The sequence below is a fragment of the Camelus bactrianus genome, chromosome 22 (assembly GCF_048773025.1).
Source record: "Camelus bactrianus isolate YW-2024 breed Bactrian camel chromosome 22, ASM4877302v1, whole genome shotgun sequence".
Classification (NCBI taxonomy): Eukaryota; Metazoa; Chordata; class Mammalia; order Artiodactyla; family Camelidae; genus Camelus; species Camelus bactrianus.
In genome coordinates, this window is record NC_133560.1 from 21,805,682 (window position 1) to 21,821,558 (window position 15,877).

At 49.7% G+C, this 15,877-nt stretch overlaps 1 protein-coding gene across 1 annotated transcript in view; it reads left to right on the forward strand.

Annotated features, from left to right (window-relative positions):
• The window catches only part of MED26 (mediator complex subunit 26), a 44,264-nt gene continuing 28,387 nt past the window's right edge, over positions 1 to 15,877 (forward strand). The window contains exon 1 of the mRNA XM_074350513.1: positions 1 to 367. Within this exon, the coding sequence (XP_074206614.1) occupies positions 296 to 367 (72 nt within the window). The 5' untranslated portion in view covers positions 1 to 295. The remainder of the gene's footprint in view (positions 368 to 15,877) is intronic.

Here is a 15,877-nt window from a genome sequence, read left to right on the forward strand (position 1 = left end):
CGGGTTACCCAGAGTGCTCCGCGCGGGGGCAGCTCACTGGAGTTTGGTTCTCGAGGCGGCGGCAGCAGCGGCGTCGGCTCCGGCGGCTCCCCCTCCTCCTTTGGTGGCGGCGGCGCCCCGGGCCCGAGCCCCTGCCCCGGCTCCCCTCTCTGCCACCCCGCGCGCCCCCTCTTCTCCTGGCGCCGCGGGGAACATGAGGCTCCGCTCCCGGAGGCCGGCGAGTGAGTGACCCCCGTTCCCCGCCTCAGCCCGCCCGCCCGCTGGCCCGGCCGCTCCCCCCCGCCTCGCCCAGGCAATGACAGCGGCTCCGCCGTCTCCGCAGCAGATCAGGGACCGGCTGCTGCAGGCCATCGACCCCCAGAGCAACGTAAGTATTCACCGCACGGGCTGAGGTGGAGGCCGCGTGGGCCTGGGACTCTCCCCCTCCTTAGTGCCCCTCGCCCGCCGGGCTCCAGGGCACCCGCCGGACACCCACCTGCCCTCGAGGTCCGCTGCCATCCTGGCCTCTCGCCCCCCGGGCCCGGGCCGGGGTCAGGTCGGGCAGCCGGGCGGCGCTCGGTACGGGAGGCCGAGGCTTCCGTGCGGCCTGGGCGGAGAGAGCGGACGGGAGTTAAGACCAGAGCTTTTCCTCCTCTCTCGCTTCAGCTCTACGACCCTTCCTGCTCCTGGCAGAGCTCACCCGCCTCTCCCTTCCCGGGGGACCCGCGACCCCCGGGAAGCCTTCCCGGCGAGGGGGGAGGGGAGGGAGAAAAGCTGTGGAGCAACTGGTGTCCGGGGTATGACTCGGGGAGCCCGTGCCACCGGTGTCTCGGCTTTCTGGGTGGTCCAGGCAGTCCTCCTTCCCTTTCCTCCTGGCTGGAAGCACCTTTCTGGCTTCAGAGGGAACCCCCCCCCCTGCAACCTGCTTTGCCCCTAGCCCGGTACCCAGGGCGCTTGGAGAGTCCCCTTTGGTTCTGAGAGTGGACATGCCTTTGCCGGATCCCTCTTGGGGTCGTTGCCGACGGAAGATATCTTGTGCAGGGTGGGATTCTTCCTATACCTGTCTGGGCCTGAGTGCTCATTGCGTCTCTGACCAAGCCAGAGCTACGCTTTTTGGTAGTGAATTAGATGTGATTGTTTTCTCTCCCCTCCCCCTCCCCCTCCCCCACCACTCGCCCTCCCTCGCCTGTCTTTTCCCCCTACCTGGGGTCCCAGCCTGCGGATTGTGACCTAGACCATCAGGGGTAACCCCAGAGTGTCTCACTCTCAGATGCTCTTCCACCCAAGCTACAGTTTGTAGAGGGATCTCCCTGCCCCTTCCTTGTGTGTTCTCATATTTTCTCCGAGGGGTTGTTGGCTATTGGGTTCATTTTCCCCTGTGGCAGGAGCAGGTTCAGCAGTAGGAAGACGCAGTAGCATCCAGGTATGAAGTGAGCCCCTGCATTTCCTGGGAGACCAGGAAGTGGCCGTTGAAATCACTTTTTAATGTGCTGAGGATAGAAGAAAACAATCATCTTGGGCTTGGCCAGGTAACTCAGGTTACTCTCGCTATGGGGGCTTTAGCTTTTCCTTTACATGAGTTTGGCTGATTACTTTCGGCAGTAGGCTTTAGCCTAGTATTTTTTGGAATAATTCATGTTGGATTGTACAATTTTGGTAGAAATAGAAAAGTTATGATCTTTGTGATTTTTTATTTATTAATAATTTTGTCATTTCTGATCTTCAGACCCCATTAAGATGGACTTGATGGTAATTGCCTTTAACAAATGTTGTATACGTTTTGGTTATGGCTTTGGGGGTGGAGTAGACACAAGCTATATAAAACCTTGTAGGATTTTTGCAGTAACTAGTGCTACTGCAACTCCCAAGACTGAAATATTAGAGGATAAAATAAGTGACATGAAAAATGTAGCCTTGGCGACTTTTGCATCTTTTGTCGAGTCAGAGTTTAATTTCTGGAATTCTACGTGCTTCCACGAGCTTGTCCAGAGAATCTGAAAGGTTGCTGAGACATTAGCACTGATCCTTAATGCCACCTAGGAGAGCTTTGGGATCAGGAAGCGCTTTGATGGGCAATCGCCTTGTTGTAGACTAGGTGGGGCAGTGACCTCAGGGGTTCTAGTGTTGTGTAAGGGTCTAAACTAAAGGGTTCCTAGGAGTACAGGGGAAGAGGGGCCAAGCCCACAGTTCGGTTACCTGTCATGGAATTCACGTTTCACATGGCTAATTTGGGGGACTCTTGTGATAGATGTGTTTGGAACCCTTCTAATGTAAGTGTGGTGGATGAGACTGGGAAACTGTCTCTGAATATGAGTGATGAGAAAGTGCCTCCTTTAAATGCTGCCATTGTCAGGAACATCCCTGAATGTTGTTAAGAGCCATTTGACAGAAGTGTGGCTTGAAGCAAACCCCATATAGAAACTCAGAGCCGTGGAGGAGTAGGTTGCTGGCGGAGTTGGTGTGAGACTGTATTTCATATTTTGCAGTTTCTGTTAATTGACCTGGGCTCAGGTGAGAGCTAGATGGCTCCAACAAGGCATTGCCAGCCCACAGCTGCGCTTCCCTGCTTGGCCCAAGTAGGAACTCCACTTCTGCGTAGTTAGTTGACACATATTTAAGATGCTCCTGGAAAATAAAAATGGGGACAGTGTTGAAGAGCCAACACTAAAATTAAACCTCTTCTGAGAGAGGCGACAGAGAATCGTGTCATGAAATGCTTACCTTTATGTGCCTGCAATTATGCTTAGCAATCTTAGCTTTTGCTTAAAAAATCAGTATCAGGCAGCAGACCTAATATCCACAAGTATCTGAAAAGTTAGTACCAAGTATCTGAAAAGGAAGTAACAGAGTAACGCTTACTGACCACCTCCTTGACAAAGGAGTTCTTAAGAGGAAAGTTGTTTCTTTGCTCTAAATTCTAGCCTCTGGATATTTGACTATCTATAGCATCAGGCTCTGAGTTAATAATTTCAGCCAACTCTATAATAAAGTAAATCCCGTACACTCCTATTCAAAAAGCAACTAACAGTTTTTCAGAACAGTTGAAGCCTTACTCTTCTTGTAGTGTTCGTCAGCCCAGGGTGCTGAAACTCTTTCTGAAGTGCACTGTGTGCCTTTGTTCCAGCTTAATCTTATTTTGTTATGGATAAAGTTGAAGACTGTCTTCCTTCTGCCCAGAAATTGAGTCAGTCCACCCAAGCACAGTCTCCTCAGCAAGTGATTACATTCCAGTTTATATTGGACATTCATTGTTTCACCAGAGTTCGGGCTTTGTCTTCCTGACCGGAGTGCAGCGTCCAGGAGCATGGCTTGTTTCGTCTTCTCTCTCTAGAGCAGAAGCTTTAGGTGTAGTTGCTAAGTCTTGGTTAAACTGACTGAACCCTAGAGTCCTTCTTGGGCCTCCATTTGAGCCCCCTTTTACCAGAAAGCCCTTGTGACTGCTCTGTGCCCCAACATTGAGTCATGGAGTAGTTTAAGACAGAGCTCTGGAGAACCGCGAGGAACACAGTGTTAGTCTGGCATCTGAGAAACAGTCTGAGATGGTGGAGCGGGTGCTGCAGCCCCATGACAGGTTAAATAACAGTACAGGGCAGGTGAGCTGCCCTGTATTCACAGCAGGGAGAGGCCAGGGAAGGTGCTTCGGGAAGAGACTTGAGCTTGCACTGGGCATCTGTGCCAGCGCCTTCCCAGCAGGAAATCTCCGAAACTCCTTTCTTCCTCACTGTTCTGCAGACATCAGGTGCTAAAAGGAGGTGACCAAGGGGCCTCTGCAGAGAGACATATGAGAAAGATAATTTTTCCACCTAGGAATTTGAGGGTTAAGACACTGCTGAAGTTTCCTCACCTGCAAAGTGGGGCTGGGAACTGGTGTATTTGCTCCATAAAGCTCCTTCCAGGTCCAGGGTTCAGATTCTAGGAGGGGCAGCAGAGGCTAACGTGAATTATTCTAGAAGTTTTTTCTTTTGATGCAATTATATGGTATGAATTTTCTAAATAACAAAATACTAACATAGTTCTACACTGAGATGTATGCTTTACATGACTTTGTGCAGCACTTTGATGGAGTCTCGTGCTTCCAACAGCCTGTAAAGAGAGGTAGGGTGAGTAGCCAGTCTCCCCTTTCTGCAGGTGCAGAAGCTGACATCATGACAGTAGGTGCTGTTTAGTGTCTCCCATGGCCAGGAGAGGACAAGATGTCTTTGTTTCCTGATGACTTAATGTGAGGTGACTGTCCTAAAGCTAGGGACTTACCCAGAGTTATTAAGTGATAGTGCTTTTGACTCTAAACACCACTGTACTGCTCGCAAAGGTGGACAGACGGCTTCAGAAGAGGCGACGAGGGCAGCTTTCTTGAGCTGGTAAGGAAAGATGTGGGAGCTGCTTCTCTCCCACACAAGTTTATATGAGATTACAATTTGGGTTCGATTTACCTGTGATAGCTCTAACAGGTGGATGACATAGGCATCCTGTCCCGGAAACACCTTAAGGTTTCTGTCAGGGACACACAATCCTGGGCCAGACCACACTGTGGTGTGGCAACTGCTAAGTGGTGTGGAACTTTTCATGGGTCTTATGTTCCAGCTTCTTTTTCTGCTTCAGGATGACAGCACTTTTGATGTTAATTTAAGATGCCATCAGTCCTGTAGAAAAGAGAAATCTTGTAAACTCTAAAATGGAAGAGTGTTATTAGTTCTGATTCTCACTATTAGAAGATAAGAAATCTAAACATGTGGATGCTTCCTTATCACACTGGTTGCCCAAATTCAGTAACCTTCCTGCCTTTGCTCTTTGTGTTGTGGCCAGGATGTGTGAGGATAGCAGTGTGGCATTTTATGACTTGGGGAAAGAGGCAGGTAACAAGTGTTGGTTGTGAAGCAAGTGTAAGTCCTTGTTGTGACTCACTCTTTCCCTCAGAAGAAGATGGACTTTACATTCTGTCTTCACGGAGGTCCTCAGAGGCGACTCTTTTAGGAGTATGGTGTCCTGGCTGGAGGTCACAGAGGCCTGGAGGACAGTCTGAGATCAGTTTATGGGAAGGGGCTTTTGTCCTGATACAGATATAAAAAGGCACCACGGTCACTTGGGCTCAAGATGCAGCTTCGTGTGGCAGGACATGCCCTCAAGGGTACCAGGCTTGGGATTGGGTGAAGGAAGATATCTGTACTCATTTTGCCTCAGTTTTGGTGTTCATGTAGGTGTCTTCTCAGACGGAGACAGTTTAACTAGAACTGACTTAACCCAGCCCAAACTCTAGGTGACTGCAGTCTGGTAGGTGGGTCTCCTGCCCAGCCCTCTGCTGTAAACCGCCTTCTGGAAGCTGGGGGCTCTGCCTCTGTCTGTAGGAGCCGTGCTTTTTCTTTTTCTTTCCAGTGGTGGCTGTCCTGAGTCCACCTGGTCCCTGTAGGGCCCACAGGCTGGTTGGCAGAGTGGGTGACTGAGTTTGGGGCTCAGTGGCTAGGTACGCAGGCAGTGCGCTTTCAGTCCAGCCTCGTGAGTGCCCACGCTCAGATCCCTCTTAGTATTGCAGCTTTTCACTCTTGGGCACGCGAGTAGAGCCCAGCAAGTATTGACACAGGGATTCCATGGACACGAGAGCATTTCCTGCGTAAGGAGGATCTACCAATATTCTGCATGCTGTGTTTAAAAGTACTCTGAATGAATTCCAGGTCTTGGGAGGCAATACACTTACATCTGAATCACCAACTGGTACATGCTGTTTATGGAAAAATATTGTAAAACTGAAAAAGGTGGTTCAGCAATCGAATAAACATTTCTGGCAAGTGCTTGTGGTGCTGGGTGTGGAGGGTGCGGACCTGGAGATGCCCAGCCGCTACCCTTGAGGGAACTGAGCAGGCATAGAGTGTGCATATGGATGATCTGGGGTGGGGCAGCCTTACAGGGCTACAGGTCTTAGGTCCAAGTGGAACAGTTCTTCACGTGTCTTACTCAAAGATTTAATTCAGGATTCTTAAGAATGTGAAATGGCTTTCTAGAGTTTCTTGAGTTTTCAGAGTGAAGAGTTTTATAGTCAGGTGCAGGAAGTCAGTTCTTCGTCCCTCTCTGACTTGAGAGGAATGGAGAGTTTGGAGGAATAGCTGGCAAATCCTTGAACAGTTTGCCCTCTCAGCAATGGGATAGGGAGGGGGTGGGTGTCAGGCTCCGTGAAGGGCCTGGGGGCTGGTGTCAAGTACCGGGGTTAGGTTTGCTCCGTGTGGCTTCTGGAGGCCATCCTAGAACGCGGAAGGCAGGAGTTCCTGCGATGTAGGTGCTGTTGCGCTTGGGAAAGCTCTTGATTATCATCAGAGTTGGCTCGAGAGTCCAGGGCTACTGTGCCAGGTGGGTGTTCAGACACACCTCCGTCTGGGCCCTCAGACTCCCGACTTACGAGTTCCTGGAGGTTCTGTTTGCATGGAGCCTGCTAAGAGGAAGGGTCATGTCAGCTGATGTGCCACTGCCAGGCGGGTGTGGTTAGAAACCTTCCAGTGCCCCTGGGACTGCAACAAAGTTTCCTAGATTCATCCATTGGAAGCTATAAAATGAAGAGCTGCGGTTTACTGAACACTTGTTATGTACGTAGTACATGTAGACAACTTTGCATCCTGGGTGGTTCTCTGAACTGCTCTTAGAGGTAGATACCCCATATTCATTTTGAAGGAGAGCAGAGGTTAAATGATCCATCCAGTGTCACAGAGGTGGATATGGGAAGCTCTGGACCCAAACCCAGGGCTAGTTGGCTCAGAAGCCAGTGGGCTTAACAGCAGTCTCCCAGTTCCCACATAAGCAGTACACAGCATGAAAGTTGAACTCCAGTGTATCTTCTGAGATTAACCTTAAATGTGAAGTGTTTTTAACTTTCAGTTTTGCATTTCCGTTTTCTTCCCATTTCCTACAACCTTTCCCCCCGTAAAATCTTCTAACCTTTTTAGGTGTCAGATTCCATTTTTATGATCAGAAACATTCAGGAACTTCCACATTACGACAGGTGTACTTTGAGTACTGTTTTTTTGAGAAAATTCAGGGACAGAAGCTGCTTCTAATCCCCTAATGCTTTGAAATGAAGTTATAGCTTGTCATCAAAACAGCATGTACTTAAACCTGCAAGCCAGCCTTACTTGTCTGTGTGTGACACCTAGTATCGGACCCTTTGTACTGCCTCTGTTTGGGGCTCCCTGTTGTCCCTACTGCTCTCCCTTTAGCAGAAACCTTTCCTGCTTTAATCCAAGACAATCTCCTTCAGGCACCGCACATAACTTAAAAATTCTACATTCCTACTGAGAACAGGTCTTGTTGATCATGTTTTCCATGGGATTGCAGGCTCCTTGGTAGCAGAGCATGAGTTACTCCCCACGTATCTAGAACTTGTATGGCAAGTGGGTGCTCAGATGCTGTGAAGAGGATCGGTCTTTGGAATTGGTTGTCGACACTTAAGGACAGGTACTAGGTGCCAGCACTTTTCACATGTAATCTGTACAGCAGCCTGGGGAGGCAGGTGCCAGTGCAGAAAGTGAGGCTCAGTGGACACACGGCTACAAGGGATGGCACTGGGGTTAGAACCCACTCCCTCAGTCCTCCCTCACCTGCTGCTGCCTCCCATGTCACTCGAGAGAGAGGGCAGGGAGTATAAGACAGGCACCCCACTCTCCTGCCTGGGTTTGCATCCTTATGCTGGGTTCATCTGTATGATATTTTTGTGCTTGTCCAGGAGGAAGGTTGTAACTGAAATACTTTCTGCTTTCTCTGGAACTGGCTGAGGAAAAGGAGTGAGGTGTTTTTTTCCTTTGGTTGGCATTTTTCACCCCTGACAGAGAAGGTGGCACTTGATGTTAGATCCCTGGCTGGCTGTGGTCCCTGTTGACACCGTTCAAATGCCACCTTGGGACCCTTTGGCCTTTTTTGGTCATGTGACAAACTAGACCCTTCCTCAATACCCTCCTCCCCCCGGTTTCATTTGTCAGGGCCAGAAAGTGGGTGATGCTTTCTCCAGGCCACATCCCGTGGTGGATCAGCCTTGTGGCTGCTGTGGAGACGCTGGCCACTTGTACACTGTGCACAGAGTGATTTTTCAGGTGGCTGGCCTTGACTCTGCGATGGGGATTCTATGGTAGCAGTTGGGTGAGTTACTGTTGGAGAACTAGCTACACATGACTGTGGCTCACACTGAGAGCCCATTGGTGGCCTGGCAGCCCTCTTCCAGGTGCTGGTGGCCCTGCTGCCCTGCTTGTACCTTCAGCCCCATTCCCTCCCCACTCCCCTGGTCATATCCGGCTCTCTGGGCCGTGCCTGAGCCACCAAGCTGTCTGCAGCTCCACCTGCACACACTCTGGGCTGGGTTCTTCTTGTCCCCTTGATTTCTTACTTGGCTCTCCCCTGCCCCTATTCCACCTTAGCTCTCTTGACCCCTCTTGCCATCAGATTCCTCTCCTAATCCTTGGGCTGGCGTGTGAGGAGATGGCCACATCCATTTCCCCCTGGGTCATCCCCAAGATAGCTGCCTGTCCTCCTTCTTAAGGCCAGTCCTTCTAGAAGCCGCTCCCAGTAGACACTCCCCAACTTTATTTACTTCCATGGTGCATCTTGCGTCTGTGCCAGGCAAGTTGGCAAGCTGGCTTTTTAGCGCTGTTGGGGGTGGGGTTCGGGTGCTAGTGACACTGCTGTCTAGGTATATAAAATAGGAATAGTTTACCCTTTTGCTCATTGTTTCACATTGTTTCCTTTGGGTTTTCATTTAGATAGTTGCAGGCAGGGCCGCCTTTACTAGTTCTGTTGGCACCTCTTCCCCAGAGGGAGGGTGGCACTGTGCTTATGACCAGAGCTTAAACTCGAGGGCCTCTTTGGCTTGTGTGGCAAGTTGGGTTCTGAGTACCCACTCCTTCTGGTTAAACAGCAGACTGATTTGCCTGTGGTCACACTTGGGTACCTTGCTGTTGCCTTGTCTTAACATACTTGCCAGGTTGTAGCTTCAATCCCCTCCTAGGTGTAGGAGTCCAGGAGAGCCTCACTATGGCACCGCTTGTTCTCCTGTCCCCATTACCTCCCTTGGTGCTGTAGGAACTGTGTGGACTAGTCTGAGCAAGAGAAGATGATGCCTGTGACCCAGGCAAGAGCTGAGTTCTCCAGACTACGGTCCTCTTGAGCTCAGAGGCATGGATGGTTACTGGGAGGTCTGGTTGGAGCTGATTGTCTTGTCCATTTCCTCTTGTTTGTCCCTTCCCCCTGCTTACCGGAAACTGGTACCTGCACTTCCGGGCTTGATTTCTTTCCCTTAGGTTAACTGAGAAGGATAGGGTCAGGTGATCTTTCATGGCCCTCCGTTTTTCCCTTCCTGTCTGTCTGGGGGCTGTCAGCAAGCACTCAAAGTTGGTGATGTCTGCTCCCCTCTGCTGGATGCTGGCAGCTTGGCAGTGAAAGAGATGAGCCACATGTTACATTTTAGGCGTGTCTGGAGGCAGGGAGGTTTGTGAATGGGTGGTTAGTTCACTTTCACTTCTATTTTAAAGGAGCTTCTTGAACATTTAAAGTTCTCCCTTTGAAGGTTGGTTGACAAGCCAAAGCTGCCCCTGAGTGCAGGAGCCTAGCTTTTCACCCTCCAGGTGTTGTGAGCTCATCCTGCATTTGCTTGTAACATTTCCCCTCTCACCGTGAGTCAGAGTGCTGTTTGGAATTTAAATTGGGGTGGAAGAACTAAGAGGGAAACTGTTCTCTTTTTTGTCCTCGGCACTGTATGTGTCTGCGTGTCTTGTGGACGCAGTTCTTCCACGTGGTAGGAAATGCAGCAGCTCTGGGGTTTGGACTCTTGAAGGCTAAGGCATGATGTGGAATGAATTCACTTATTTGCTTCCAGTTTGAAAACTGCTAGAGTCACTTTGGCTTGGCTTGGGGGTAGGGTGGAGGGGGCTTTGTAAGAAAATGGCAGTGCCCACAGGAAGTGGGGAGGAGCTTGCAGAAGAAGCAGGGTCTGCTGTGCAGACAAAAACAGTAGGCGTCCCCAGTCTTCTGTAGCTCTCCCATGTGGCAGGATAGAAACAGTGAGGACACTGATTTGGGGTAGGGGCTCGAGATTCTGTTGGGGTTTCTGGTGAACCTGCCTGTCAGCCCTGCTCAGAGTTAGGGAAGCTGGCATCTGCTTATTGCCCTGGGGATGATGCTCCTGTGTCAGGAGGACAGTGCATGTGGTTTTCTGTCCTGTCAGTGGTGGGCTCCCCCAAGTTGGGAAATAGGAAGTGGCATCATCTGCTTTGTAAGATGAGCCGACCTTAGGCATGAGGGTGCCCTTGTGCTTGTCACTCCAGGCTGTCTCCCCGGGTCACCATGCTGTTCTCAGTGGCCCGCCGCAGGATCAGTGCTGAGTGCATCTCCTTGGAAATGAAGGAAGCCTGAGGCATAACACGAGAGGTGCCCGTCGTCCCTGCCCCCTTGTACCTTACTGCATTGGCTTTTCTGCTCCCTCCAAACCTCCTGGCCAGGGTGCCTCCTTCCCCTTGAGTGTTTCAGCCTTGCCTGGGGAGCCCTTTCTGGTTATTAAGGCTTTCCCATGTGTTCTCACCATGGCTTCCAGTGGTACCTGGATCCTTGCACTCCAGGTGACTGCTGCCCCCAGCATGCTGCGCTGTTGGTTGGTGGTGCCACTATCCCCCACTCTGCTGACCGCCTCCCTTGGTTACTCCATTCCTGCAAGCAGAGTCTCCAGGGAGGTGCAGCCGCTTCCCAGCCAATCTCCTGCTTCCTGATCTCACCTCTGTGCCGGCCCCAGAGTGAGCGCCCCAGAACAGACTGGGACGTGTCATCCCTTCTCTTGGTGCCATGTGGCTGACGAGATTAACATATGAGCTCTTTAGGTGACAGAGTGGAGAAGGCAGTCTTTTTCCAGGTGGAAAACCTGGGCTTTAGAGTTGGGCAGAACTGAGTTGGACTCTTGACTCTGCTATTCATCATACAGCTTTGGACGTTAGGGTTGCAGCCTTAGTTTCCTTAGGAGGATATTCATATGCTGCTTAGGAAGGCTATTGAGAACCGTCCCGGGCCTGAAGCATCCTGAGTATTGACATGTGTGCGTGGTAGGTGACAGTTCACAGACTTGGTGATGGGCAGCCCACCCACCTCCCTTCCCCTCCATGCCCCTCCCTCCTTCTGGTTCATGCCCATTGGATGGTTAGTGACTGAGGACTAGCTAATCATAGGGCTACATCTTCCTGGCCAGTGATTGGTACAAGAATGGGCCTGTGGCCCAGTCAGAGCCAGAGCCCATAAAGGTTTTAGTGCTTTGCTAGGGTAGTTGGGGGAGACTTGAATGGGAGAGGATGTGAGCAGGTTGCTGCTAGGGTCTGCTGCCTGGGGACAGCCTGCCCAGGAGTGAGACCAGCCTAGAGGGATAGGGAAGAATAAGTTGCGTGGGCCTGACTGGCCCAAGGTGAGCCCTGCCCTGAACTTTACAGCTACATGAGCCAGCGGCTTCTTTTCTTAATGAAGCCCATTTGAGCCGATTCTTCTGTCAGCTGAGCACACTGTGCCCCCGTCTCTGGCTCAGGCTTCCTCTCCCTCCCCTGCTCCAGCCACACTCAACTGCTCATCAACTTCTGACCTGCTTGTGCACCTCCACCTGGATAGCCTGCCCTCCCTCTATTCTCCCTGCCTCCTTCCTTCCCTTCCTACCTACCTCTCTGGGCTCCAGGCCCAGCATGCCTCCCCCAACAAGGCCAGTGCCAGCTGTCCCAGGAGCACTGTCTTCTGATTGTTCCTGGCATCCTGTTCCATCCCATCTGGCCCACAGCACCTTTAACCTGTCTGACATGGCTGTGTCCGCCCCTCCTTAGTTCTTGTCTTGCTGGTGCGTAGTGAGCCTCTTTATTCTGTTAGGGCCAGTGACCAGTTTACTGTGGGTCTGTCTCTGATTTCAAGCTGTGGATGAGCACAAGCTGTGCCTAACCTGGGAGGACTAAGCTGGGTTTGGGATAAGAGTTAAAGTTTGGTTTGTACTGGGTAGGGCAGCTGCTCAGCTCACGAGTATTGAGGTTGGGGTGGCTGATTCTCTGGAGGACACCCCCCTTCCTGTGGTGGCTGCTTGGCCCTCTCCAGGGCTCAGCCCTTTGGGGTCTTCCTGTGGTACGTGGGTTCCCTCAGAGCTATAGTGGCAAGGCCAGCACTCAGGCATTGAGCCTGTCCTGTGTGTGCCACTCAGTTCCAGGGAGGCAGGAGACAGGAAGCGGGGAGGGGGCAGCCATAGGTTTTGCAGCACTTGCCTAGCCCTCCTCATGGTGTGGTGAATCCCTCGAGCCCAGAACCCACCAAGAGTGAACATGCAGGCCTGGGCCAGAACTCCCCTTAGAAGAGAGTTCTGAACACTGTGAGAGCAGCAACTCCATGTCCTACTTGGTTGCTTCTGCCTGGGGGGCCTGAGGGTGAATCACTTCATGTCTCTGGGCCTCAGTTTCTTTATCTGTGATATGTGGCTGCTGGTGCCTTCATCTGGTGGTGTCGTCCTGAGGGGTTGAGCGTGTTAGGTGCCTGGTGCAGTGTCTGGCTTAGGTTTAGCCACATAAATGAGGGAGCTGGTACTAGTTCTCTGCTAAAGGTGAGAAAAAGAGTCAGGGAGGTTGTCCTTACCTGAGGCCTTGCAGTTGGAAGTAGGAGAGAGGGATTTTAATCCTATTAGTAGGTAATAGACCCGCAGGTGGTGTTCATCCTGGAGGGGCTGACTCTTCTTCAATCTAGTGAACAACCCTACTTAACAAATCAAGTGTTCAGTGTCTTTTGGTGTCATCTTTTATAAAGGTTATCTCTTTGTAGGGACATTATCTTTGGACTATAACAGAAACAGGAGGATGGCAGCATCAACTCTTATTGTGTGCTCACTCTGTGCTAGGTGTTATCCCATTTAATAGGTAAGACAGAAGCTTAGCTAGGGGAAGTAGCTGGCCATCACCCAGCTGACCTTTACTTTTCTCATGAGGCCACACCATGCCCACTGCAGAGAGGAGAGTGTGGGAGATCCCTGCCGAGTTATTTCCTTCCTTGCACAGCACTGCTATTGATGGAGATGGTTTCTGTCTGCACTGCCCTGTATGGTATCCAAAGCCACGTGTGGATAGCCAGCACCTAACATGTGAGTGGTAACACCAGGGGACTCACTTTTAAATTTCCATTTTAATGCCCACCTGAATTGGACAGTGAGTGTGCTTCTAAGGCCTCAGATTACTTGTGCTTTGAGTAAGTGCTGGAGACTGTGCTGTCTTTTTCCTCATGGGGAGATGCAGAATGTGGTCCCTGTCCCCTCCGAGAAATCCTCAAGTCCTGGCCCTCCCCTGTCACACCACTTGGTTTCTTCTATATCTCTGGAGCCCCTGAGCCATGTCAACTCCATTCACGAGGTCTCTCGTCTTATGGAGAAGAAAGCTACCTTCTCATTTCTTAAGTGCAGTTTGATAAATGCAAATCCTTTGAGACTCCCCCCTAATAAAAAAGAAAGATGGACATATGGGCAGACAGACAGAAGGAAAGAAAGAAAATTATTTAATATGCAAGGTTTTTGGACTTAGACATGGGTTCAAATCTACACAGCTCTGTTTCTGAAATATTTGTCCTTGGACAAATCACATCAAATAATTGCTGTCAGTCTGTCAAGTTTCCTGTCGTCTATAAAGTGAGGATAAGCCTTACCCTACCAAAGGGTAAGTAAAGCCTGAGGGGAAATTGCTGGGTACACAGTAGACACTGAACACATAAAGTCCCCTCCCTAGTTTTCTTGGGGGTGGGGTGGGAGCGGTTCTTCCCCTGGATGAGTTTGTAGATATTTAACTTCGGTTTTCACAGATGCTATTCTTTCTCAAAGATAGTCTTCCTTTTAGTGTGAGCAGTTACCAGACAACATTGCATAATTTTGCACATTTCTAAAAGCTCCCTGAGGGGGAAGCAGGAAAAAATTGATTGTGGAACAAAATCCCTGACTTGTAGAAGGAAAGGCTTCTTTGGAAAAGGTGCTTGGGTTGGAACTGCCAATTGGGTTTATAACCTGCCTGAACTTTTCCAGATCCCTCTGTATTGCCATTGCAGACGGGAGAGGGGGGATCCGGATACACATTTGTGTGTGTGCAAAATCACCTGTAGGAAACAGTATCCTTTCAGTATGGAGAACTTACTCAGAACAAGCAATTAAAAGATCTCAGAGACATTACTGGACAAAGAAATGTTGACATGATTAATAATCAGAAGTACACCTTGTACTCAAACATGTGGGAAGAATGGCATTGGTGGGTAATCAAGACTGGGCATTAAACCATCCTGTGGCTGTTTTTATCTCCTAGCCTATCTCCCACCCCAGCCCCCTCAGCCCACTCCAGGCTGCTGGCAGGACCCAGGAGCAACTTCATACTTCACCCATTTGGAAAGTATTTATGTGGCAGGAGGTGTAGCCATGGTCATATCCTTTGATCTTGTCATTTTGCTCTTGGAAATTTATTTACATATGTATGATGATTTTTAATAACAATTTAATGGATATACCTATGTAATAATACTTGTTAATATCATTAATTAAATGGCATGAGAGAGGCTTAGGACACATGGTGCATCCAGAGTCAAACAGCATAGAGCCGTAAAGAAAGATCCTGAAAGCTCTGCAGAAAAACGGACAAGCTTTGCCATTATGAAGAAAAGGAGCATTTCTGTCAGCCCAGCACAACTAGGAAAGGCGCAGAAACTAGAGCTTTGGGTAAAATGGCAAGCACTTGTATTGGGGCAGTAGGAACAGTTTTTGTTTTTGTTTTTCTTATGCTCCATTGTCTTTTCAATTAAGCAGTTTTAAAAAGTGAAAATAAAAGTAGGCTGCTTTAGTCTGAAGAGCACTTGAGAACTGTTGAGAGCAATCAGTTGTGGAGTGGATTGCAGGGCTTCCGTGTACTGCAGCCAGTGGAGTGGAGAGGAGAGGCTGCTTTCCTCTCCCATGCCCTTCCGGGAAGGTCAGAGCAACTGTTTACCCCAGTCAAGTCCACCAATTGTGTTCTTCTTGCGCTCAGAGGACTGCGGTCCAGCCACCAGGGCAGAGAGGTTGTGTGTGGACTCTCAAGTTCTCTTCATCGCAGTCAGTGGAGCCGTGACTGTGGCTTTGTTAAAGTCCCAGAGTCAGCGTGCTTCCTGCTTTACTCCTTCTTACTATGCCCAGTCTGTCTGTAAGTCCTAGTCGCTCTCCTGCCAAAATGTATATTCTTCATTCATCCTCTTTTCTCCATCTCTTTTCCAAGGCTGGCCATTGCCCTCTTGGAAACCTTCCGTCTTACCCCTTCCAAACCAATGTCAGATCACTACTTTGTCGCTTAAGATCCTATACGCTTGGAATAGACATTCCCCTGCTTATTGTCATGGTATACTGGTGCTATATGGCTTGGACCCTTCTTTCCTTTCTCATTTCAATTTATACTTCCCTCTCCCTCATTCATGACTGTCCAGTTCTCCTCCCTAGATCCGTGACCTCAGACTCTTTCAGGCTTCTCTTGGCCACCCATTGTAAAGAGCCCATCCCCTCGCTGCTGTCACTGCCTCCAGACTCTTTCAGTTCACAGCACACATAGTATATATGGTGTCCAGGCAGTGCACTGGGAAACTAGGAGGGGAAGATGAACGAGCAATACATTTCTTCAGTATAGTTATAAGAAAAATGAAGTATAAAGGGTTAGGAAATGTATTAAATATTGAACTTCTATTGACTTTCCAAATAACATTATTGATTTTTATGAAAGGGAGCACCGTGTCCCTGAACATAACTTTTATATATTAGGTTTGGTTTTTTTAGGTTTTTTTTTTTTTTTTTTTTTTGCTTAACTTTGATAATCACAATGGAGAAATTCTGTTTGCATGCGGAGATGATAAACCTTAGAAGCATTTTTTAGTAAACAGTAATTTATAAGAG